At 39.0% G+C, this 23465-nt stretch overlaps 2 protein-coding genes across 3 annotated transcripts in view; one reads left to right on the forward strand and one right to left on the reverse strand.

Moving 5' to 3' along the window:
- Positions 1–515: 515 nt before the first annotated feature.
- GLRX2 (glutaredoxin 2) lies at positions 516–2655 on the reverse strand. Of its 2 annotated transcripts, none has more exons than XM_031595795.2 (4): positions 2498–2655; positions 2114–2183; positions 1754–1930; positions 516–1185 (listed from the first exon to the last, which is right to left on the reverse strand). In XM_031595795.2, the coding sequence occupies exons 1-4, from the start codon at positions 2530–2532 to the stop codon at positions 1054–1056; spliced, it is 414 nt and encodes a 137-aa protein (XP_031451655.1). In that variant the 5' UTR covers positions 2533–2655; the 3' UTR covers positions 516–1053. The 2 variants fall into 2 exon arrangements, with proteins under 2 accessions (XP_031451655.1, XP_090002258.1); XM_090146132.1 differs by lacking the exon at positions 2498–2655 and adding an exon at positions 2329–2491.
- Positions 2656–2804: 149 nt separating this feature from the next.
- CDC73 (cell division cycle 73) overlaps positions 2805–23465 on the forward strand; it is a 97977-nt gene continuing 77316 nt past the window's right edge. Inside the window, exons 1-8 of the mRNA XM_031595793.2 lie at positions 2805–3043; positions 6961–7066; positions 7481–7550; positions 8482–8544; positions 8633–8685; positions 9601–9689; positions 11930–12146; positions 22360–22458. Coding sequence (XP_031451653.1) covers positions 2913–3043; positions 6961–7066; positions 7481–7550; positions 8482–8544; positions 8633–8685; positions 9601–9689; positions 11930–12146; positions 22360–22458 — 828 coding nt within the window. The 5' untranslated portion in view covers positions 2805–2912. The remainder of the gene's footprint in view (positions 3044–6960; positions 7067–7480; positions 7551–8481; positions 8545–8632; positions 8686–9600; positions 9690–11929; positions 12147–22359; positions 22459–23465) is intronic.

Raw genomic sequence — 23465 nt, forward strand, 5'->3', positions numbered from 1 at the left:
AAACTTCAGTAGTGAGGTGATCAGATGTTGAAGATAGAGGGAGGCAAATGAAGTCAGACATCCTGCACTATTCATATCCAGGCCTGGCACAAGAGAACAGCTTACTACTGCAGTCTTCCACAGACATATATGACAAAAGACCTTAAAGCAAGTTGGCTGGATTTGGAAGACTTATATATAGATCTTCAGCAGATCTTAATGTACTTCAGTACTATCAAAACCTAGCTGGTTTTAACATAATAACTGAGCTGTTTGAAAGCCTGTGTGGTTGAAGGTTTTGTTGGACTGTGATCAGATTAAGAATGATTATGCAAGGCAATGATGAAGCTAACTCATTAACTCATTTCTCCTAATATCAGCTTCCATTAAAATGAACAATGGATGTTGCCACTGGACTTCCTTGATTGATTCCATGTTTGCATAACTTATTTCCATAAATTACAGTTAAACTAAATTACAATGGAATTTGCATAAAACTGTGTTTCAATACTGTTAAAACACAAAACAAGCACAAGTATAGGTACTGCTTTTAATATGAGGCAAAAACACTTGAATGAGTAGTACAAGTAGTGTAGAAGTAGCAGAACTTCGAAAAAGTTTTACATGCAACATTGCTACAACTTTGTTGATTCATAATTGCTTCATGACCCCCCACAGAGCCATTGTACTGACCATGCAGTGTAAGGGTGGGAACAAAGCCAGAAATGAAACTCATGCAGAAAACAAAAACCACCAAAGCTCCAAGATTCTTAAAACCTTTTAACTCCTGGACAGTTAACAGCGTGAGACACGTTATGAGGATGCAAGAGCAACAAAAATGACATGATTATCTTAGACCTGGGGTTCCAAGAGATACATAATACTAACTGCTGTTGTGGTAAAGCTGAGGCAAGAAGACAAATGTGTCAGTTCCATGAAGTCTGTGTCAAGAGAATCACTTGAGACTCAAAAAACCACAGTTTGAAGCTGCCTAACCCCGGCTGTTGCAGTACATCTTAGTGATTTTTTAACTTGTCTGCATTTTCACCCATTTTATATAAATGACAACTGAAGCTAAATAGTAGTTCCGGAGTTTGTTTTCACTTGACACTGATGAATTAATGGAAGCAGCTTGCCTTCTTCGTGAAGTCTTTGAGTATCTGTAGCACCTCCAATAAAAGTCCCATTAACAAACACTCTTGGGACCTGTCAGGAATGTGAAAGTTGCATTTGTTACTTCAAAAAACAAAATCTAAGCAAACTCCATACATATGCAAGTACTGTTCTGTGTGCTTACAAACTGCAGAATATATACATACAAAATATTTACATTCTTAATATACAAATTCATGTTTCAGTATTATTGCATAACTTGTATTTACAGAAATTGAAGACTTTGTTCACACATTCCTCTCAAAAGGAGAATTAAGTCACTGTATGAAAGATTGTAATAAATTTTTAAAATTTGAGACAGGCAAGGCTACATAGAATTAAGACATTGTAAAACATAGGTGTTAAACACAATGGAGTAAATGTGCAGCTGAAAACTGAGTTTGATACTTAAATAATCTTAGTGGTATTATAGAAAAGAACACCTCTGAGATCTGAAGAGTAAGACCGAGTGCAGAACTCTCTTGCAGTTCTTGGTTTTAATTTCAGACCTTGTATCCCAATGGCCCACCAAAAATTAAGACCTTGAGATGGCTTAACCCATAGTGAAAATGTGCAGTGTAAGTTCTTCATTGCCATATTACTTCCAAAAAAGCATACTTACTGTTCTGCCACCCGTCATCTGTTCAAGAATGTCTTGGAACTGGCTTCCATTTTTATTCACATCCAGTTCTACAGCTGTGTAATTGACGTTTAAACCCTCAAAAAGCTTTTTTGCCATTTTGCAGTAGAAGCATGTTGTTTTAGAGAAAATCACCACGCAGTTGTCTGAGATTACCTCCTATATATTCAAAAGAACAGTCAAGTTAGTAAGTCGGTGTATTTTAACAGCATCCAACAGTCACGAAAACAAGCAGGGAGCTACCAATCTGCTATTACAGCAACAAACACCTGGGAGGGGTAACTTTACAAGGTTTAAACCCCAGTGCTGCGAGCAGCACTGAGTTTGAGGATCACCTGTTACCTGTATCTGATTCACAGCAGCAGCATCAGACAGCTCGACAGAGGTAGGCAGCCTATTTCCCATTCTAAAACTGAAGAGAAATTTAAGTTTAACGCCCGGCGCGTTCTGCAGTCCCCGGTTTTAAGGTTGGCTTCATACTATTTTCATTAAACGGAATTCCTCCGTGAGGCGGGGGCTCACAAAGCCCGCAGTACGGCACTTCCTACACGCCTTACCCTGCACTGCCGGTTCCCACGCGCAGGCAGGAAGATGGGAGATAAACAGCCTGCTGTTGGGAAGCCGCGAGATCACCCACACCCTCTCTCAAGAGGTGATACGGGCTGTACCCAGCTCCCCCCACCCACCAGCCCGTTCCGCCGCTCCCCTTCACATCCCCCGACCCACCGGCCCCGCAGGAGTAGCGCCCTCTGCAGGAACATGGCGGCCGCCAGGAAGGGGCGGTGCTCCCACGCAGTCCTCACGGCGGTCCGGCTCCGATCTCAGGCCCCTCCTCCTCTCAGCACCGCCCCGCGGGACGCGCAGCTGTCCGGGGCTCTGCCTGTGCCCGCCGTTCATCAGGCAGCCGCGGCGAAGCAGACGGGGCGGCCGTTATGCTCTTAGATCCTTAAGCCAGTTATAAAGCGTTATTCGAGTCCGCGCTCACGCGCGCAACTCGGTTTTCCAGGCTCAGCAGGTCGGTTACGATCAGGCGTTCGGCGCGGGCAGCCCCGGGCCTGGCGGCCGGCGGCGGGGTCCTTCCTCGGCTGGCGGAGGGGCCGGGCCGGAGCGGAGCGGCGGCGGCCGGCGGCTTCGGGCGAAGATGGCGGACGTGCTGAGCGTGCTGCGGCAGTACAACACGCAGAAGAAGGAGATCGTGGTCAAGGGCGACGAGGTGATCTTCGGCGAGTTCTCCTGGCCTAAGAACGTCAAGACCAACTATGTCATTTGGGGGTGAGTGCCGGGGCCGGCGGGCGGCGGGCGGCCGCTGTAGCGGAGACGGGGCGGGCCGGGAGCTGGGCAGAAGTTGCTCCGAAGTTGCGGGAGGCGGCGGCGGAGCGCAGCGCACGGCCGGGAAAGGCCGCCCTCGGCCTCCCGCAGCCAGCGGGCGGCGGGGCCTGGACGGGCTGGGTGCCGCCGGATGGGGTCCGGGCTCGGTGTGCGGCTGGCTGCCTCGGGAGCTGGAGGGCTGGCGCGGTGCGGGGCGAGAGGCGCTCCTCTGAGGGCTCCGGGTGCCCTTCGGCCGCCTGCGGGTGGGCCCGGCGCCGTCCCTCTTCGTACGTGCACTGTGCCTGCTGAGTAAACGATGCTGCCAAGCATGGTGGGTCTTGAAGAGAAAGAGTTTTTGGACCTGTTGAACTTGTTGGTTTTGATAGCAGTGTTTACAGTGCACGAGGTTACTTCTTCTTTCTTCTCGATTAAGCGGTGATATAATTTAACATCCACGCTGTAGGGGATTCAGTGAGCCTCGCAAAACACAGCCTTTAAAACCGAGGGAAAGCAATGCTTTTTGTTAGATACAAAATGCTGCTGATCAAAAAGAATACTTTACAACATGATAGAGAAGCAGAGGAACTGAAAGATTTCTCAAGCAATCCCCTTGTTGTTCAGCCCGAGAGCAGGAATTTGTTTTGTTCTTGGTGATATGATGAGAATATTAGTGTTGGTGCTGTGTCCTGATTTGTACTTCAAGAGAGAAAGGAAACTGAAACTGTTCCCTTGGTAAGTTCATAGGCAATTAATTTGTTTCAGCTGGCTTTACTTTGCCCTCGGCGTAAAACTAGAATTGTGCTATCTCGTTATCTGTTTCAAGCTCTCAGAAACTTGTTTGGGATTTAGTTGCGCTTCCTGGCTGTGAGGGAGATGCTGGTGAGTACGTGGGGAGGAAGAGAAACATCTGCATAAGCAGCTGAGCTTTGAAGTCCTTGACAAACCCTCGTTCTGTTCTGCTGAGTAACCCTGGGCAGTTAGGGTGTTTTCCTTGCTGCAGTTTGCCTTTCTGAGCAGTAAGGAGTAAAGGCTAACTGGACAGACAACTTTCATCCCTGTTCTGTAGGAACACAGATGCTGATATGCAAACCAAACTACTCTATTGCTGCTTAGGAAAACTTGATTTGGGCCTGTAAGTTATTACCAAAAGACAAGAAGACAGCATCTGGAGAGAAAAACTTGATTATGCACATTAAGGTGGCTTTATCTATATGGTTGAGGAAGGATTGTGGGTGAGATGAGGGTATGTGTAGCTGAACAGAAGCAGTAGCTTCATAAGAGCTGTGTATTTCCTCTTGTCTTCTGACAGATTTTAGAGATATCTTTTTTTTTTTTTTTTTTTTTTTTTAGTAAATTGTGGTTCACACCCAAGAAGATGGCATCTGAACTTCTGGTAGAATCAGACTGCTACTGATGCATAGCGTTTCTTGTGAACCACTGGTACTTTAAGTCCTTGAAACAAAGGTGTGAAAATGAAACCAGTTGTACAAGCCGTGCTCAGTAGCTTTGACATCATAGTTTAGGAGCTGTTAATTTATGTAATTTCAGGGTCATACGTGGAACATCTTCAGGAATCTTTCAGATTCAAAACCTCTAATATCTTTGATTGCTTGGGAGGGTCCAAGCTGTGCTTGCAGTTGTTAGTAGCTTAATCTTTCACGAGGCAGATATGACTTCCATCTTAGGTGTCCACAGTGTGGTTGCTGTAATTGCATCTCTACAATCTCTTGCAGTCAGGAGAGAGTAATCCAAGTCTGAGTAGCAGTGGTGGCATTCTGTCCCTTCTAGAATTAGAAGTAGTCCCAGTAGACATTTAACACTTGCTCCCTGAGCACGGAGCTGGCAGGAGCCAGCAGTGCTGCTGGGTGTGCTGAGCTGCCCTGCACTGCCTGCTCTCCCCGCTGACACCAGGGGCTGCCAGCAGTGCATTGCTCTGAGGAACAGAGCTGCTTGAAAAGCAGCCTGAAAAACATACGCAAGTTCGTTTTAATCCAGGTTAGTTCCCAGATTGAATCCGCAGAACATAACTGAATAGTTCAGAAGGCGTGTTTTGATTTAATGCTCGACTTCTGGCTGCATAAGAGTGAATGTAGAATGAGTTTCAAAACCAAAAGCAGGAATCAATCTAACAGAGTGCCTTAGCTGCCTTGTTTACCCATCAGAGGGATCATATCCACATCTGAGAAGTTTTTAAACAGTGTGCTGTTGGTCGTGGCTGTTATAGTTAGGATGGTACTCTGCATGTCTAGTCTTGTGGTTCTGAGGATTGTCACTTTCTGTCATGGATAGGATGCAGGCCCTTATGTTTTCAAACACACAAGAAGAAATGGAACAGTTAAAAGATGAGTGAACTCCTGTTGCCCAGAAGTTCAGTGTGAATGCATGAACTGGAAATAGATTTGTGCCATTAAAACTAACCAGGTGAAACTTTCTCTTTTGCATTACATACATCTCTTTTGCTTCGGTTTTTAAGCTGGAATTTAACGGGTATTAAGAAATTGAGACTTGCGTATTTCAAAAATATACAAATAAAAAATAGTAGTGCTGGACTGACAAGGTCTGAAATAATTGATTAGTAGTAAGGGGTAAAAGGATTATTAATTTCTTTAGCTATTTTGATGTTGGTTAATTGAGTGAAGTAAGCTACATTCATATCAGCAAGTTTTTAGCACTCTGTTTAGTGAGCAGATTCTCTGTGTGGGAAATCTGAAAGGATCACAGTGTGATGCTGAAATGCCAGTTCTGACTTCTGTTATCTCCTTGCTGTAGCCCTGCTTGTCCATCTGACACTTTGCCTTGAAAACTGCCCTACTAACTGTACACCCCCTGACAGCCGTGCTGAACGTGGGGTTTTCTTGCAAGTGGTGGAGCACCAGCTGTGCACTGCTGAGCTTGGGCAGTGCCTTTGGCATTGTCATACTGGCTTCTTAAATTAAGAGAGAACCGTTCAGCGTTTGTCTTCCAAATAATGCCATTCACTGCTACATAGTGCAAATAAAAACTAGAATAGGTGAACAGCTGGACTTCCTGTATAGTGTTCAGAGGCTGTGATGTGCTTCAGAGGAATAATAACTCAGTCTGAAAAGAGAGAACCTGAAATGTACATTTTAAAATGAAGCAACAACTGTGCACGTGATACACGCTACGCTTCAGAACCAAGTCTGTATGGAAGAAGCTTTCACTTCTAGCACTGCTCTGAATAAGTTTGTGTGCCACCTGATCAAAGATAACAGTGAAACAATAACAGCCAAACAATTCCTTGCTAAGTAACCCAGTTCTGTGGGCTGTAGGTGTTCAGCCAGCTTTTGGTTTTCTAGTAGTTACGTGGTTCTGAGTCTCATCCCTTTCCCTGTGCTTACAACAAAATACAGCCCTTCCCTCTGCCGTGCATGTATGCAGGCTAAGTTTTTGGAAGGAACAGTGATAAAAAGATCCTTTATTCTACTAATTCTCACAGTATTTTGAATTCATTTTTCCCTGTTAGTAAAGGTCTGTTTATTTTCACTGCGAGGTTCATGTTGTCAACCTTCCAGTTCTGTGCTATGTGAAGAGTATGCAATGTTACTTTGTTCATTTGCAGTTCAAATGCATTCTTCTGCATATCCCCGATAAAGCAGTAAACATGTTTGAGAGAGAAGAGAATATAGTTTTTTAAATTTTGCCTGTATGCTGTACAACTTACCTGGCTCTTATTTTGGACAGTTTTTATAATGCATTCAGCAAGTAGGCTGTAAGAAGACGTATCTGTTACCAGTGTGTGTTAACACCATCAGGAAATAGCCTGATGTCAGTTCAAAAAGCAAGCAGTAATAATGTTATGTGGAAAGGAGAGGACTTTTGGGGAGGTTAAATGTTAAAGTCTCTGTTTCTTGACTTTACAGGACAGGGAAGGAAGGTCAGCCCAGGGAATACTACACTTTGGATTCTATCTTGTTCCTCCTCAATAATGTGCACCTTTCACATCCTGTTTATGTCCGTCGTGCTGCAGTAAGTAGACAATACAGAACTTCGTTTTGTCCTGTTTGTCTGAAGTAATGTTTGCATGGTTATTTTCAGAGAATGACTGTAGTGTTTAACTGTCTGGATTTCCCTGGAAAAGGGGAAAAAACTGTGTAAGCAAGTATGTGTGTATTGAAAAAGTACTATTTATTTACAAGTGTAAAATGAAGGAGGAAAGAGACTGTCCTTTATTTTAGAGCAAATGTCTTTTCATTTTGTGTAACTGGACGCCCTCTAGATAGTAATTGTATTTTTTTTGTCTTGATAGTTATGCTTTCTTGTGATGCAGGTATGTGTTCTTGCCTTTGTGTGAATGAGTGGTGTTCAGTAAAAGGGAGAAATCTTCATCAAGAGACTCTGTAAGGAAACAACTGTCTAATGTTGAGTCTGCTCTCCTTTCAGACTGAAAACATTCCTGTGGTAAGAAGACCTGACAGAAAAGACTTGCTTGCATACCTAAATGGGGAAACTTGTGAGTGATGAGTTCTATTAAACACGTATTTATTAGATAAATCGTGGTCTGTAACTTAGCTGAATACATTCAGGCATAGCTAACAAAATGAAGTTTTCTTTTTTCTCCCCCATTTTGTTCTGAACTTAATTATTTTTATGATGCATAGATAGGAGCTGCATTACTATAATCATACTGAGTTACTTTTCATAGTTTTCTTAACATCCTTTGGCTGATAGTTGTGCTAGAATGCTCAGTGTTTGTATTTTGTTCTCTTTAGACCGTGGGAAACTTTCAGTAGTTTCACGTTGTTTTTAATGCAATAAGTGTGTGGGATAAAAACTTCAGCATAATAAAGTATATCAAATTGCTGCTTTTTCAGTCTGGAAGATTGTCCTGCTATTTAATCATGTTAAAATTTCAGTTGCCAATAATCAGAGAGAAGAGGTTTCACTGTGACTAGAAGAAGATAAATATGACCTAGTTTTACAAGTCATTCTGTTCCATAGATGATCTTCTGTGTTTGTTGCAATGAGGTAATTTCTGTAATAGGAGCAGTAAGCCTTTTTTATGTTTTAGAGGGGCCCTTAGGATGCCTGTCTTAAAAAAAATTAGATGAACCAGTAGTTCTTAATTGCAGGTTATACATAGTTATTTTAGCAGTTGTTTTCTTTGGTGCCGTATATGCACGTCATAGAGTTGCTGATTATTTGATGTTGGAAGGGACAAGAGTCATGTGATTCAATCTCCTTTTTGAAGAAGAGCCAAATGACCCTGAATAATCTGATCTTATCTTCATGTGGAGTCAGATTCTGAACATCTCTGGTTCCAGTGTTTGACCAACTTCACTAATTAGAATTTCCGTTGTTGAGGTTTATCTGCTGTCCTTCATCCTTTTATGCTGAAATTCTTCAAATGTTTCATACTTAAATTAAATGTTGTTTGATTTCAGCAACGTCATCAAGCATAGACAGAAGTGCTCCACTTGAAATTGGTCTTCAACGTTCCACTCAAGGTACAGTTTAACTGAAAAGTAATCTCAGTGCTCGTTTTATGAAAGCCTTCTACAGTACTGCATTTTTAATATCCTGTTTTTCTTGTAGTTAAAAGAGCAGCAGATGAAATATTAGCGGAAGCAAAGAAGCCAAGAATAGAGGTAATAAGATTAGCTGTTTCCAAAACAAATCTGGGGGAAAGGAGTGTAAATGATAGTACAGTTCAGCTGGTCTGTCTGTCTTCTGGGTGTGTGCGTTACTTCTGTTAGCGTGTACGTGAACTGGAAGGATTTAGAACTTACAGGTTTCAGCCTCTGGGTTAAACTTGGAATTTAGTTGGATATATGTTGTAGTGTAAAAGAGTAAAGCTTGACCTTGTGTCTATAAGTAATAGTTGTATTATGATCTGCTTGCTAGGAGCCATGCAATTGGATCTACATGCTGTTTAATGAGTAATTACTGCCATTTGTGACTTGTTATAACTTAAAAGCCAGTCTTTTCGATGTTTACTTGTTTATCTGCTGTTTTAGTTTCTTTATAGCAGATATGACTGTGTTCCTGTGATTTACTGTTTTCTGAAGCTTTGTCTTAAGTAATGAATGATGTATTTTCACAAGAGCGGTGTGACTAGATATTACACACTATTACTTAATTCTGCTTGATTTTAAAGACTTTGTTTTTATCAATTATTTTTAAAATATGTTCATCCAATTGTCTCCTCTCTACTAATTCTAATTCTGAGTTATCTATTTCTGGCTGTGTGTACTTCCTGACTGTTAAGGCTTTAGATTTCTTCTTAGAGTAAGAATGATTGAAAATAATTGTGTGTTTAACTGTGTCTGCATAAAAATTTGTAAGAAATTTGGGCTTTTTTAATGCTAAACAAGCACACAATTGCTCTGAGGTGATGTATTATTTGTAAAATGAGTACTAGAGTAAGTTATGCTTGGAAATAAAGATAGACCTTCCTAATTTATTTTTTAAAGTATTCAGAATAGAATAGAACTAGAATTTTAATTCTAGTTTTGTTTTACTGAAGGCAATACACAAAAATTAACCATTATTGTTACTGCCAGGATGAAGAGTGTGTGCGCCTTGACAAAGAGCGGCTGGCAGCTCGATTGGAAGGACATAAAGAAGGTATCGTGCAGACAGAGCAGATCAGGTAGGAATACTTGAATTTCCTATGGATAATGCTTAAATAAAGAACTAATAACAAGTGTTTTACTTTAGACATATGGTCTTGATTTTTGTCAAGCTACTCGCAGTGGTAGCCTGCACCCACTCCTTTTAGATGCTGTAATCAAAAATTGTATCTTGAGGGGGCAGAACTTCATGCCTGGTAGTAATATTCCTGTTCTTGGGTGGAAGTTCAGATGTCATGGCATGAGGTACCATGGTTTGTATTTGGAACAGTTGCCTCCTGTTGACTGTCTCCCTCTCCCTCTCCAACCGCACCAGTTACGCTTTCTTCTGCCATGGTATTTATTTAAGGAGTCCAAAACAATGAGGAGAGCTGCAAAGGAATTCTTATGAACTCTCTGTATTTAAAAAAAAAAAATCTTTTCCTGAGGAGGAAAACATTGCAGGACTGTGTCCCAAATTAACAGGGCCTCAGTTTGGCTCCCTGCAGAGGTGAGCTTGTTTCTACTGAAGAGGCAGTAGACTACCAGAGGACAAAGTATTGTCATTGCCTTAAGTAGTAATCAATACTCAAGTGATTAAAAATTTGCCTGTTGCCTTTTTTTTTTCAGTTGTACGTATCCAGAGTTTTGTAGAGAATGACAGCTGCTTTTGTGTCTGACATCACATATTTCCCAAGCCAGACATGAAATTAAATTGTTGCAAGACCTTGTTAAGGCTAAGATTTTGGGGCTTAGTAGGTAGTAAGGCTTAGGGATACAAGGCTCTAGTAGCTCATTTTCAAATATCTAAATTCTGAAGCTTTGATGTAAGTATAGTTGTTACATTTTTTGTGTTTGTCAGCTTTCAGAATGCAAAATGTGAGTCACACCTCACTTGCAGGAAGCACAGGAATGTGCATTAACATCGTACTGGATCTGTGTTGGATTTTGCAAATCACCAGTTTCGTTTGATAGGCTATGTGCTTTCTTGAGAAATTTGTTTCTTGAGCATAAACAAAACTGTGAATGTATGTTTATCCTGTGCCAGGATTAAATTTACCAGTTAGACTTGCTACAACTAATGTAGCCAAGTAAATTTAATCACTCTTAAGAACAGTAACTTTGTCATCCCTGTGTCTTTTATAGGTATACCTAAAAGGTAACTGCGGGGAGAGAGCGGGGGAGGGAACAAAACAGATTTTATTGTTGTACCTAACTAAAAAAGAGAGCCTAAGAATCAAAAAGTATAGTTATGTATGTTGTTTTGTGTAAGGTGATAATGTGGATGTTAGCAGGAATGTGTCGCATCTTTGATTTAGAGTATGAAACAATGCTGCAGTGAGGATTACTGAATATTGTTCGTAGTTACTTTGTGCTCTATATTTACAGAGGCTTAATATTGAACGCAAAGGATTTCTTTTTTAAAAGTGCAAGTGACATTCACAGGCCATTAGCTTGGAGTGTTTGCTTGTCACTGTTGCAGCAATACAGAAAAGTTCCTTGTCCAGTAGCTTAGTCATATAAGGAGGTAGAAAACTTAATACAATAAATAGTGGTTGTGAAGCAATGTGATTTAAAAAAAACAAAAACCCCATGCACAACTGAATCAGATATATGTAGTTCAGATTGTGCAATTCAGTGCTTTTTATTCTACGGTTTACCTGGAAAACAGTAGGGTTCACTGTTTGGCAACCAAATCCTACTGTGTTCACAATTAAAAGCAAACAAAGATATTGGTGGATTGAGCTGAGCTTCCTCACATAGAGTTTAGTGTGGACAAAGTTACTACCATCTGTTGTTTGTTTGGCCCACATGCTCTGCAAAGGTAACACCAAACTTCTGAGTTCTAAAGTCCGCATAACAGAGCTTCAACCTAAACTTGGTGTAATGCTTTCTAAGTCTCAGAGCAGCCAGGGATTGACCAACTACACACAGAAGTATAATTTTCTGTAAGAAGGTTGGAGTTGAAATTCAGATGATGTTATAAATGGAAATGGTGGTCGTGATGCATACATTTGCACTTTTTATTTCTGCGTGTAACAGTTAAGATATTATGATGACTTTTTTTGTGCTAATACCTGTATGGAATCTTTTTGTCAGGAAAAAAAAAAGCATTCTAATGCCCAAAACATTGTTGCAGGCTTGTATAATCTCTAAGTACACGTGAGGTGACTTCTTATGGCATGGCCATAAACTTTAAACAGCAGGAAATTTCACGAATTCTTTCAGAAGAATTATTTGTGCTGTTACTCAGTCTCTTCTGCTATTTTTGCTCATTTAGGTCCTTGTCAGAAGCCATGTCAGTGGAAAAAATTGCTGCTATCAAAGCAAAAATCATGGCAAAGAAAAGATCCACTATCAAAACAGATCTGGATGATGACATAACTGCTCTTAAACAGAGAAGTTTTGTTGATGCTGAAGTGGATGTAACCAGAGATATTGTCAGCAGGGAGAGAGTATGGAGGACAAGAACTACAATCTTACAAAGCACAGGCAAGGTAATGATGTAGATATCAAACTATTATTATGATCCAAATGACAAATTGCATTTTCTCTTTTGTTTATCTCTAGTCTGTTAACTATAGATGACTGGGACGATTATGCTGAGTGTTCTAGGTAAAGGCAAGCAAGAGGGCTGATGGCACAGTTACAAAAATACTTCATTCGTTCCTCATTACAATAAGCCTAAAAGATATTTCAAAAAAAAAAAAAAAGACACCAAGTGATCACTTAATTCCTTTTAAAACAGGGCTATTTTGAGTCTTACAATTGAGAAGGGCTTAGGAAAGTACCTGCAGTGTGGAATAGGGGAAGTGGGGTGTTACTGGAAGAAGTAGCAATGTACATACAGCTGTGGGAAGTGCTGGATGATAAAGTGAAAAAAAACCAAAGTGATAGCATGATGAGGTTTTTCTGTGTACTTATGTTCCTTAAGCTCCTTTAATTGAGGTCTTCATCTGCACTTGGTTATGTGCCATCCAGAGCATGGTTGCAAACCCAGCTGATAGCCTAACTGTCCAAAGAGGGCAAGCTTTCTTTATTGCAGGCACTTGAGACTGAACTTCTTGAGGAAGCAGTATGTCAATTTGTAAAAAGTTGCAGGTATCTGTTTTTGCGGGTGACTGATGAGTTGTATCCTTTGCCTTTCTGCTTTGTATCCTTGCCTTGCTAGGAATAAGTTGCTAGTTTTTCCTTGTCATATTTTCAAAAGTTTTATGTAGCAGTCATTTAGACAGTGTAGTCTCGTGGCTTTAGAGGTAGAATACATTTCTGAGGTGTGAGGTAATCACTACATATCTGATACATTCCTGCATGCTACCTGCTGTGAGTGCTGCTCTGTTTGTGAGATTTCTGGGAATCTCACTACTGCACAATTAAATGTAAATTATTGTGAGAAATTGATAAAAACCTTAAACACTTCAGTCATAAGAAATATGGGTTTTAAAGGAACCTGGGCAACTTTTCTTTGTGTAGTGAATAAATCATGGTGTTCTTAGCTTTATGTGCCTTCCAAAGGAGTCTTGCAAAGATGACAGGTAAAGGCTTAGATGCTTTATCCTAGTATCCCTGTTATAATAGTGAGGTGAAGTGAATAAGTTTAGGCAAAACTTAGCGCAGAGACAAGAACAGAAAGAGATCAAGTGAACAGAAAGAGAGTGAATAGGTGGGGAAACATCACTTGTTACCCAGGGCAGTAGCTTTATTCCAAAATGGCTTGGGGATTTAGTTTGTAGTTTGAGAGGTTTTTTTCCTTTGTTGTTGTTGTTTTTTTCCTCCTTTATTTATTTATTTTTAAAGTGTCTTTGTAAAGAACTTCTGAGAAGTTAAGTAACTCACATGAGTTCTGTTAGACATGTCATTCCTTATCTACTTGCCTGTTCATTTAAAAAAACTTTTGATCAGGGAAGCATGGCACCCATCTGCAACCGCTCCTTTGGCTTTTCTTTATGACGTGTGACTTGCTTCTGTCCCCACTAATTATTTTTCTTGTAATTTTTCAATATCAGCTTGATACAGATTTATCTGCAGTCTCTTGAATCCTCCTAGAATACATTTTAAAATGAAGTTGACTTGAATAGAAGTTTGCCATGTAGTGTTTAATTTCAATATCTGAACTTCTTTAGCACTCCTGTGGTAAAGGTAACAACTTAGGAGCACTCCCTAAAGGTAAATTTCACTGCTTCTTTTAAAAAAAACCATTTAGTCTGAAACAGGTCTCGAACTGTCCTCTCCACAGAGAAGAACTTACGTGTACTTTTTGTGTCCTCTGTAGTATGCATATATGTAGAGATGGTTTAAGATGCAAAAGGAAAACGCTAGGCAGATGAGAGCACAGCTCAAAATCTGCAGTCCCTAGAAGGTTTTGGGCAGGTTTTTTCTGTTTTTGTTGTCTTTAGAGAAAATAGTGATTCCTTCAGCAAGATGTTCTTCAGTGTTCTATGTACATCTCTAAAAAATTGTCTTGATGCTTGCATTCTGCCCCATTAGATCTGCCTCTAATTATCTTCTAATAGTACCTTCATTATGTTGCTCCCCTTGTTGAAAGTGGGTTTTTTTTCTCATGAATTTGAGTGTGTTGATACTCCTGTTACAGAGTATTCTTCAGAAGCTACTTATTAGTGTAGGTACTGTGGGTTAAATAAAGGCTCTTTCCTTTTGTGTCTTCTGTGGCCAGTTGTTTTAACTCACAGTTACTTATGGCAGCTAAAGAATTAATCTCTGCATGTCTTCTCAGCACTTCAAAATCTCATGATTCTATTCTATGCAAGTCTCATGAATTTTATTGCTGTTGAATTGATACTGGCAATACAGCCTTAGTGCTTTAATTTTGCACACGTGGTCAGTTGTTGGCTGTTGTTCATTGGTTGACATTCACACGTGGCAATAAGCATTTTATAATGCACAACCCAAGTCCTGTACAGCCCCTTACATTACCCTAATACTGTACTTGGCTGTTGCATTGTTTCATGACTATCTTTAGCAACCTCACAAATTCAGTATGTTGTTTTTAAAGTTGTACATTCCACCTCACACATCTTTTTTTGTCTATAAGACTTCCAGAATTTGCATTTGCTTTCTTTTCTTTAACTTCAGTTTAGAGCTCTTGATTAAAGTGTTATTCAATAGTTTCCAACCTGATCATTATGCCATTCTACCCTCCTCTGGGAATAGTGGTTGATTTAATCTCAGGTGGATGACTCATCCTGTTCTGTCTGTCTTAAACTTCTGTTGGCTTTCCCCAAGTCTTCTCGATTTTATGAATAATGTGACATTTTTATGTAACCATTTTTCAGAGCCAAATTGAATCTGTTTAGCACAAGGTTTTACTTCCCATTATAGTAACTTACTTAAGAACGGAGAGGATACATTATGTAGAAGCAACATAATTGCAGGTTTGAGTAAAGGTATGCAACAGTGTTTTACAGTGAGCTGACTGTCTAACCAACTGAAAACTTACTCTCCCTTATGGTTTCTTTAGCTGCCACAGTTGTCCTTACTCTTTGCACAGTCCAGTTCTGCTTGTTGATCTTCACAAATGTGAAAACTGGGGCAAGGGAATTGCCATCTTTGTGCTGGAGACAGCTGGGCATGTTTGGAGAAGAAAATGTTAGAGGTAAAGGGAGAAGAGGTTTTTAAAAAAATAAATGAAGTCAAAATTAATTTTCAGATTGTTAAGGTGTTGGTGTTGTAGGTTTCTCAGTGTTGTTTTTCATGGTGGTCTCTTGTATATAGCACGTAATTTAGGATGCTTGTTTACACTATGTTAGGAGGAAATGAATTGATAATACAGTCATGTCACTGGGTATGAGATGTGTATCTTGAAGGCAGGTTGAGCTTGTCAGTTTTCATATACATTAAATCAGTTGGAGCTGAAACTGTGAATCTTAAAGGAAAATGCTAGCAAAGCAGAACTTTCCTAACTTCTTTATAGAAAACCTTTGTTCTTTGAACTGGACATCTTATCTGATAGCTAAAAAATTGAATATTTACATAGAATATTTGTCATAATAACTGTTTAGAGTATTGAGTTTTGAATTATTGCCTTGCAGGGCTCTCAGTTCTGTGTGTGTGTCTGTTTCTGGATAAATGCCTGTTTTGTAAAATAAAGCACGGAACACTTAGAAAAAAACTTTGTGTTTAAACTGAAATTGATTCCTTCCTTTCATGTCCTTCCTCTCTCTGTCTTTCCTTCCTGAATAATCCTTTGATTTTTGTAATCTGTGGAAGCAGGCTTCAGCAGTACTTTCTGAAGCAAAAACCTGCTTCCATCTCTGCTATAAAAGTGTTCGTGGTGCTTGAATGCTATCTGCAGGAATACTAAAGTAGTCTAAGGAGGAGGTTCAGCACTCACAAGTATATTGGAAGGGAGAGTTTGTCTCAGTGATTGATGTACTTAAGTTTTCTTCTTGGTTTTGTTTTTTATTGTTAAGCTCCCAGAGTGCTCAGAAATAGTTGGTATTATACTTGATATGAAAGCAGCATGTGACTTAGGTGTGGAGAAATCTTAAAACTGGGATCTTGGAAAAGGACTAATGTGAATTTATGACTCTTAGAAATGAAGCAGTGTTTTTTTGGTAATTATACGCTCTGTGCCTTTCTGATTTAAAAAACAATGATGTATTCATTTCTTTATCATATTTCACAGACTCATAGAATGATCTGGGTTGAAAAGGACCACAATGAACATCTAGTTTCACCCCCCCTGCTATGTGCAGGGTCACCAACCAGCAGACCAGGCTGCCCAGAGCCACATCCAGCCTGGCCTTGAATGCCTCCAAGGATGGGGCATCCACAACCTCCTTGGGCAACCTGTTCCAGTGTGTCACCACCCTCTGTGTGAAAAACTTCCTCCTAATATCTGACCTAAACCTCCCCTGTCTCAGTTTAAGACCATTTCCCTTTGTCCTATCACTATCCACCTTCTTAAACAGCTGTTCCTCCTCCTGTTTATATGTTCCCTTCAAGTACTGGAAGGCCACAGTGATGTCTCCCCCATTAAAAGTTTAAGGTATTGGTTTTTTTTCCTTTTTTTTTTTTTAATAAGTGCAAATATGTTAGAGTTACTTTCTCTTGAGCTAGCTCTCCCTAGCTACAGGAAAAATAAGTTCATCAGCCCAAGCAAACATGTATAGCAGCTTAGTATAGAGTCAGGATTATTTGAAACTCAGTCCCTCCAGTTTAGTAAGCCCTCAACCATATAATTGTGGGTTTTGTCCATGTAAGATTTTCTTTGTGCATATTAATTACTACATCTAGGTCAGAATTTGAAAGCCATGGTCTCACTTTTTGGTTTGTGTTGCTTCCTTCCTGCGGAGCGACTGACTTGATTTTCTCCCTGATTATTGTTTACAGTACCAAAAAATCAAAAGTGAATGTTGTGAATTTTGAAATATAAGTATCTTTGTCATTAAAAGGAAGTAAGTCTGAATCAAATGTTTTTCCTGTCTTACTATTACTACTACTATATGCTTCTTGTGTGGAAAAAACTGGTTATACAGCACGTATTTTTTCAAGGTTTTATTTGCTTTCGTATAACAGGAAACCAACAGCTTCTTTTAAACCTTCATCTCAATTAAGATTTCATATCTTTACTTATAGTGGTCCTGCCATAATATTAAAGTCAGCTCTACTTACCTGTAGGAAGAAAGGTTGTTGCTGCCCAGTGTACTGCGTGGCCATAAAAAGGACATTAATACTGAGGGGGTTGGACTGAGTTCTAACTTTATTCTGAAGAACACGCCTGAGCTTTCTGTATCAAATTCTGGTCTTCAATTTTTTTCTTTGCTTTTGAGTTTGTTTGTGAGTATGGTAATGCAGGCCAGAACTGAGCGAAACAACCGGGGCATTGATGGCTGACCTAGACAGAGGGATCAGCTCTTTGCTGCTACATAACATTTACCTTGGATGTAACCCACAACTGCCAGCTTAACTCGTACCATGCATTGCTTTGAACTGTTTCTGAACATTATTCCTCTCTGGTTTTCTCAATTCATACACAAATTAAATAGCAAGACTCATAATTTTGACCCAATTTATCTCATCTTTGCGGTGCTCTGATTTTGTGTTATTGCCTGGAAAACATTACCTGCACAGATGGTATTTGCATACGCTATTTTTTTGACAAAGGAATGTCTTATAATTATAGACTTGACCCTTTTAACAGTAATTGGCACATTTGAAGTAAATGCTGTGAGACTTTCTTTGGTTATTCTGTTTCGGAGGGGTTTTTTGATGTGTTTTGAGCTTTCATTGCAATAAAGTCAGTAAATATTGAGATGAAAATAATTTTACAGCAAGATTAAGGTGGTGTTTTTAATTAGTTTTAATAGCTAAATGGCCTAAGTAAAATTTTGCAAATTCTAAAAGAAATTTTGGTTGCACAAACAATTTTTGCTCATGGACCCTAGGTGGCAGGATTGTTCAACATTCCTGAAATTCGCAGTAGTGAATTAATTCAACAGTGAAATTGAACAGGCAAAGTTGTGCCAGATTAATATCTCTTAGTGCATTCAGATGGAAGAAAGGTGTGGTTCTAAAATGGCTATGCACAAGTGGAATGGAGTGGGTTTAGTTTCCCAAACTCTATTCTGTGTTTTGTATTAGCTTAGTGTGAAGGCTGTTGTATTGCTGCTTGATTCTAACCGATAGCTTTTGTGTTCAGCACTGAAAAGAAAAATGGATCAGATCATGACAATTGTTTTCATATTGAACAGTGCTGAGTCTTATTTTGTAAAAAGGTATCTCCAGTTTGTCAGAAAGTAATAACCAAATTGTGTTTCCTGAATGAAATTTAGCTTAGCTGTCAAGTTACCTTATACCACACTTCTTTTGTTATTTAATAAATAAGTCCAGCAAAGACTGCGTTTCTGTATGACGCATGCACATAAGAAAGAAACTCAAATATCTGCAAGAAAGTGTTCAGAACAGATGTAGTTCTGTTCTATCTTCAGAATATTACAGTATTCCATGTTTCCGAGTTAGTCTGGATCCTATCTCAAATTAGATATTTTGCAGGTTTTTGTTACGGTAAGTTTGCTGTAAAAATCTAGTGAATGGAATATAATACAGACCACGTTAGGAGTGAAACTTGTTACTCCACAGATATGCAGGGCTAATAGCTGCATGTTTTCCATTCATTGTAGTAGACTGTAGTGATACTTCAACGTTTTGACTGGAGAAATGTTATTTGGATTCCCAGAGCAGCTTTTTGTGAAAGGGAGTGTGTGACTTTAATTTTCTTTTTCCACAGCAGTTAGCAAAAATCAAGTGTTATTAATATTTTTTTTAATACACTCCTCCATTGAACAGCTTAATGTTTTTTTCCCTATATTCTGCTTTTGTTAATTATATACATTCTAATTGTTCCTTACATTGCTGCTGTCCTTAAAGCACAACTAAAGAGACGTGTTTATATTCAGGTGGTTTTTTTAACTGTTTGTGTTTCTTGTACCAATCGTTCTGTTGTATGAAATACTATATTACAGTCTTTACAGGCCAAAAGCATATGGAAAGTGGTTTAAGTTCCACGAGACCTCTGCATACACATTAAGCATCTTGTGCTTTTACTTATTATTCAGCAGAAACTTAAGAATGCGAATGGGAAGAGGGGTTACTTCATCACAGCTGTATCATCCGAAATCATATTTCTCGCTGTGGTCTTTTTGAAAAGTTCTTGTGTTAGGAAAGATGTTGGGTCAGAAATGATGGAAATCGTTACAGTTTCAAAAAGCACAGTACAGAGAACATCCAGAGTTCATGTAACCAGGCTACCTGTATTTGCATGCCTGTGCTTGCTTGCAGCTGTTCCTGAATATTAATCTTGGATATGTTCAACCTTTGAATCTGAGGGCAACTGAGCACGCGATTCTAAATGCAGCAATCTGACACTCTTTGTTTTAGAATAGCAAGAGGTGAAAATCAGCTTCAATATTTGTGAACAGTTTATGTGGAAGATGCTTAGAGTTTCTTGACATAGGAAAGTGATGCCTTCACGAAAGGACTCTGGATCAAAATGCGTGCTTTACATTTAAACATGCAAAAAGTTTTCTTTTAAATATGCAGTTACTCCATTGATGTACTATACAAAGAAGTTAATTCCTATAAAGTTAATGCTAGTGAGAGCTAGTTGACTTGGTGCATGTTAGTCACTGTATTGTCAAGGAGTGACCTATCTGTGGCATGACATCTGGAGAATTTAGATATTGTTGCAGGTTTTCTTCAATAATTTGTAAGGATTCTTCCTGTAAGATGATGATTGACTGTTCAGCTGACTGTAGCTGCTGTCCTCAATCCTCTATTGGCTACTGCTGCTTTCCCTTCCCAATTTATCCCTAGAGCATGGCTCCAGTTTTAAGAGGAATGATGGAAGATGGGAGCTATTAATGTAGAGCTTTATTTAAGTAAATAGCAGAATCATGATTGTTACAGCTGCTGAAACATTCTGCCTCTTTTTTTTCTTTTCCCCCAGTGGGATGAATTATTACTAGCTGTAGACATGGCTGGAATTAACAAAGAGAGCTTTCATGGGCGTAACAAAACTCTAGGCAGAAAAACAGAAGAATTGATGGAGTTGTCCTTTTTATACTAAGGATTTTCTTAAGCATTCTTTCTGAAGTATATTTAGATTTCTTTAGGACTTAATTCAGAGAGAGAGATTTATTCATTTTTTTCTGGGCTGTGCCCCACATTGGAAGTTTTTAATAATAAAAATATTGCATTTGAGATGAAATTCAACTAAATCTGGGTAGAAACGGGAGTACGTTTGTATTCTGCATCTCTATTGGGATGAACAATGTGCATTCAGTGGTCTTTCCGCTCTGCAGGGCTTTGCAAATCAGTCAGTACCTGCAATGGGTGTTCTGCTTGATTATTTTTTGTCATGAAGTAATACAACATCCCCTACCAAGACAGTAAAAAGCAAGATGATGATCTTAGTTTGAGTGCTTTCTAAAGCGCTGTTTTTTTTTTCTCTGTCTAAATAGACATTATTGGTGTCCTTGAGGGACCTGCATTTTGATGCTGTCAGAGAAAACATCAGCGAGAACACTTTGTAATTCCATGCTCAATAACAACTTCTTTTCAGCAGACTGGAGAATATCCTGTTCTTCACCCTGAAGGAAATTGAAGTTTGGGCCAGTTATTTAAAAACTGAGATGCTGAAATGCCCTTGAAAAATTCATATTTTGAAAACTAAACTTAGTTTGAACAGTATGTAAACCATGTTTTCTAAGAATGAGACAGAAACGTGGAAGCTGGGCTGCAGCTTCTCTGTGACGGAAGGATTTGGCTTTTCCATGGACAGTCTAAACTCTTCTAAATTCCTGTTCTTTTTAATTAATCAGTTTCTTCTCCTGAGTTTTGGAAGACTGAAGAGTTTGTCTTTCCAAGAGATAGTATGTGATGAAGCACAGCGCTGATGGGAATTGTGGTTGTTGTGCTGCCCAGCCCAGACTTCAGGAGAACTCTCTGAATTTCAAGTAAAAACATGTAGTTAGTCTAGTTTTCCTAAGAACAGAGCTGATTTTGAGTATCTGCATATAATTAATATGCACATGGCTCAAGCTCTTTGAAGGGTATTTCCAAGGTTTTTCTGATAGAAAAGAACTTGAAATACGCTTCTGCGTGAGTTCTCTCAGTCTTTCTGAAAAGATTTTGTGCAGTAAATGGCTTTACCTTCATAAGTGGTTTCTGGTAGTCTCCAGGTACAGCCCTTCTGCCTTTGAATAAATGGGCAACATGCTTGTCAAGGGAGCAAGCTTAGAGAAGCTTTGCTTTAGAGATCTCTAAATTATTTCTATACAATTCACCCCAGAGGTCTTATTCATATAATTTCTGCATTTGGTTTGTAATGCTAATGGTCTTAACTGACAACATTTCAAGATGAGCATACAGTACTGTGAAAGAGTCTAAGCCTGTAAATACTTCATACTATTCTGAAATATTAAAAAGTTATTTTCATTAATTAATAAAAATTTTCTCATACTGACAGTTGTCAGTAATGAAGGGCATTCTGTACACATGTATCTCTAACATTGAACACCTGTTGAGTGGTAATAGAAGAAACACGCTTTTCAAAAGTTAAATTTTGCTTAGAGTAAAACAAGCTTATTAATGTGAACAGATGCATGTATTTTAAAAACATTGATTGGTATACCTTGTATGGTTGTGTCCCAACGACTTGAGGTTATCTCACAAACCACTGCCTCATGCTACTAGAGTTATTGTCATGGATTGCTCGTAATTCAGACTGCAGTGAGCAGACAGGTACCTTTTAGCATATACATAACTGAAATTTGTCCTGGAAATCCTGGGTGAACATCTTGTTTTTTGTTTTTATTTATTTATGTTTGTTTGTTTGTTTTGTCTTGCTACAGCAAAGCATGATAGGCAAGAACAAACAAGGAAATTAGTATACTAGCTCTTTGTGAATAGCTTGGTTTAGTTGGTGTGGTAATGATGCCAGTTAGATTCAGCAGTTTCTTTTGAGCTTGTAAATCTTAAGGAATGGTGGTGGCAAGTCTGCTCAGGAACTGCTTATGTTTGGGTTCTGTTACAGCAAAAATAATTGGAAAACTTCTGTTTCTAAAACTTGTGCTCTGTCTGTTTTTCTATGAGACACTGGTTAACTAAGTGGTATTTTCTATTTGTGTTGGTGTTACTTGAAACACAGATAGTCAGTAAGATTCACTGATATCTGATAATGTTTTTCAGAACTTTGCCAAGAATATTTTTGCAATTCTTCAATCAGTAAAAGCCAGAGAAGAAGGCCGAGCACCTGAGCAAAGACCTGCACCAAATACAGCACCTACGGTAAGAGCAGCACTTTGGTGGCTTTGAGAGCTGGCACTTCAAATTGAGAGTAGAATGTCCTGTCATTATTAAATACGAAGTTTATTTTAGTTTCATTCCAGTGAATGAATAATTTCCCAGCACAACTTTGTAGATATTCTTTGCCTTAAGTTACATAGACTGGTATTTAAGGAGCTGAATATATTAGTTTAATTTGTTCAGTATGTTCTTGTTACTTACTGATGAAGTGTTAGTGCCAGCTTCTGTATGTATCATACACTAGCGACATTCTGCATCTATTTGGAAAAAATGTATTACATGAGACAACTGCCATTTAAAACAAAATGTTTTGCTGGTTTTTTGACAGATAGGGTAGCAAATGTTTAAGAATCTGGAACATGACTCATGAGTGGGAACAGCTTGAACCAGCTTTCTTTTGCCTGTAATAAATCAGAAGGACAATCTTACAGCTTTATTGTTTAAGCTGCCTAGGTATTAGACAAGGTTTGTTCTGTGTTATGATATTTACTGTTAGCCTTTATTAAACATAAGAACTGCAGTGCAGTCTGCTGTAAAAGATGTTTAACTTGGTTTATTTTACTACTCCTGCCTCTAACAAAGGCTTAAATTTATGTAGCCAGGTGAATTTCAACATTTAAGTGTTTGTTTTATGTTGAATTTCACAAATTGTACATTGGACTATTAATATGCCATGCAGAACAGTCACAACAAGACCACATAACTAAGTCTTACACAGAAGGAATGAGTTGGTACTTATTGGCACATTTTAGACACTTGAAAAACAAAGACAGAAAACTCCACTGTAACAAACAAAAAAAGCAAGCAATATTTTTTTCACTGAGTTTGGTTTTATTCTGAGGGTGTAATGGATTACTAGCTCAGTCAAGCTGACAAGGAACATACTGTGTGTATGGCTGAAGGCTTAACCACGAGTTGTCAGTTCTTTCTTCAAAACCTTGGGGTATTAGAAAAAAATCTATGATTTTACGAAGCTTACAAGTTTTAGC

This window comes from Phasianus colchicus, chromosome 9 (genome assembly GCF_987193195.1).
Source record: "Phasianus colchicus chromosome 9, bPhaCol1.hap1.1, whole genome shotgun sequence".
Classification (NCBI taxonomy): Eukaryota; Metazoa; Chordata; class Aves; order Galliformes; family Phasianidae; genus Phasianus; species Phasianus colchicus.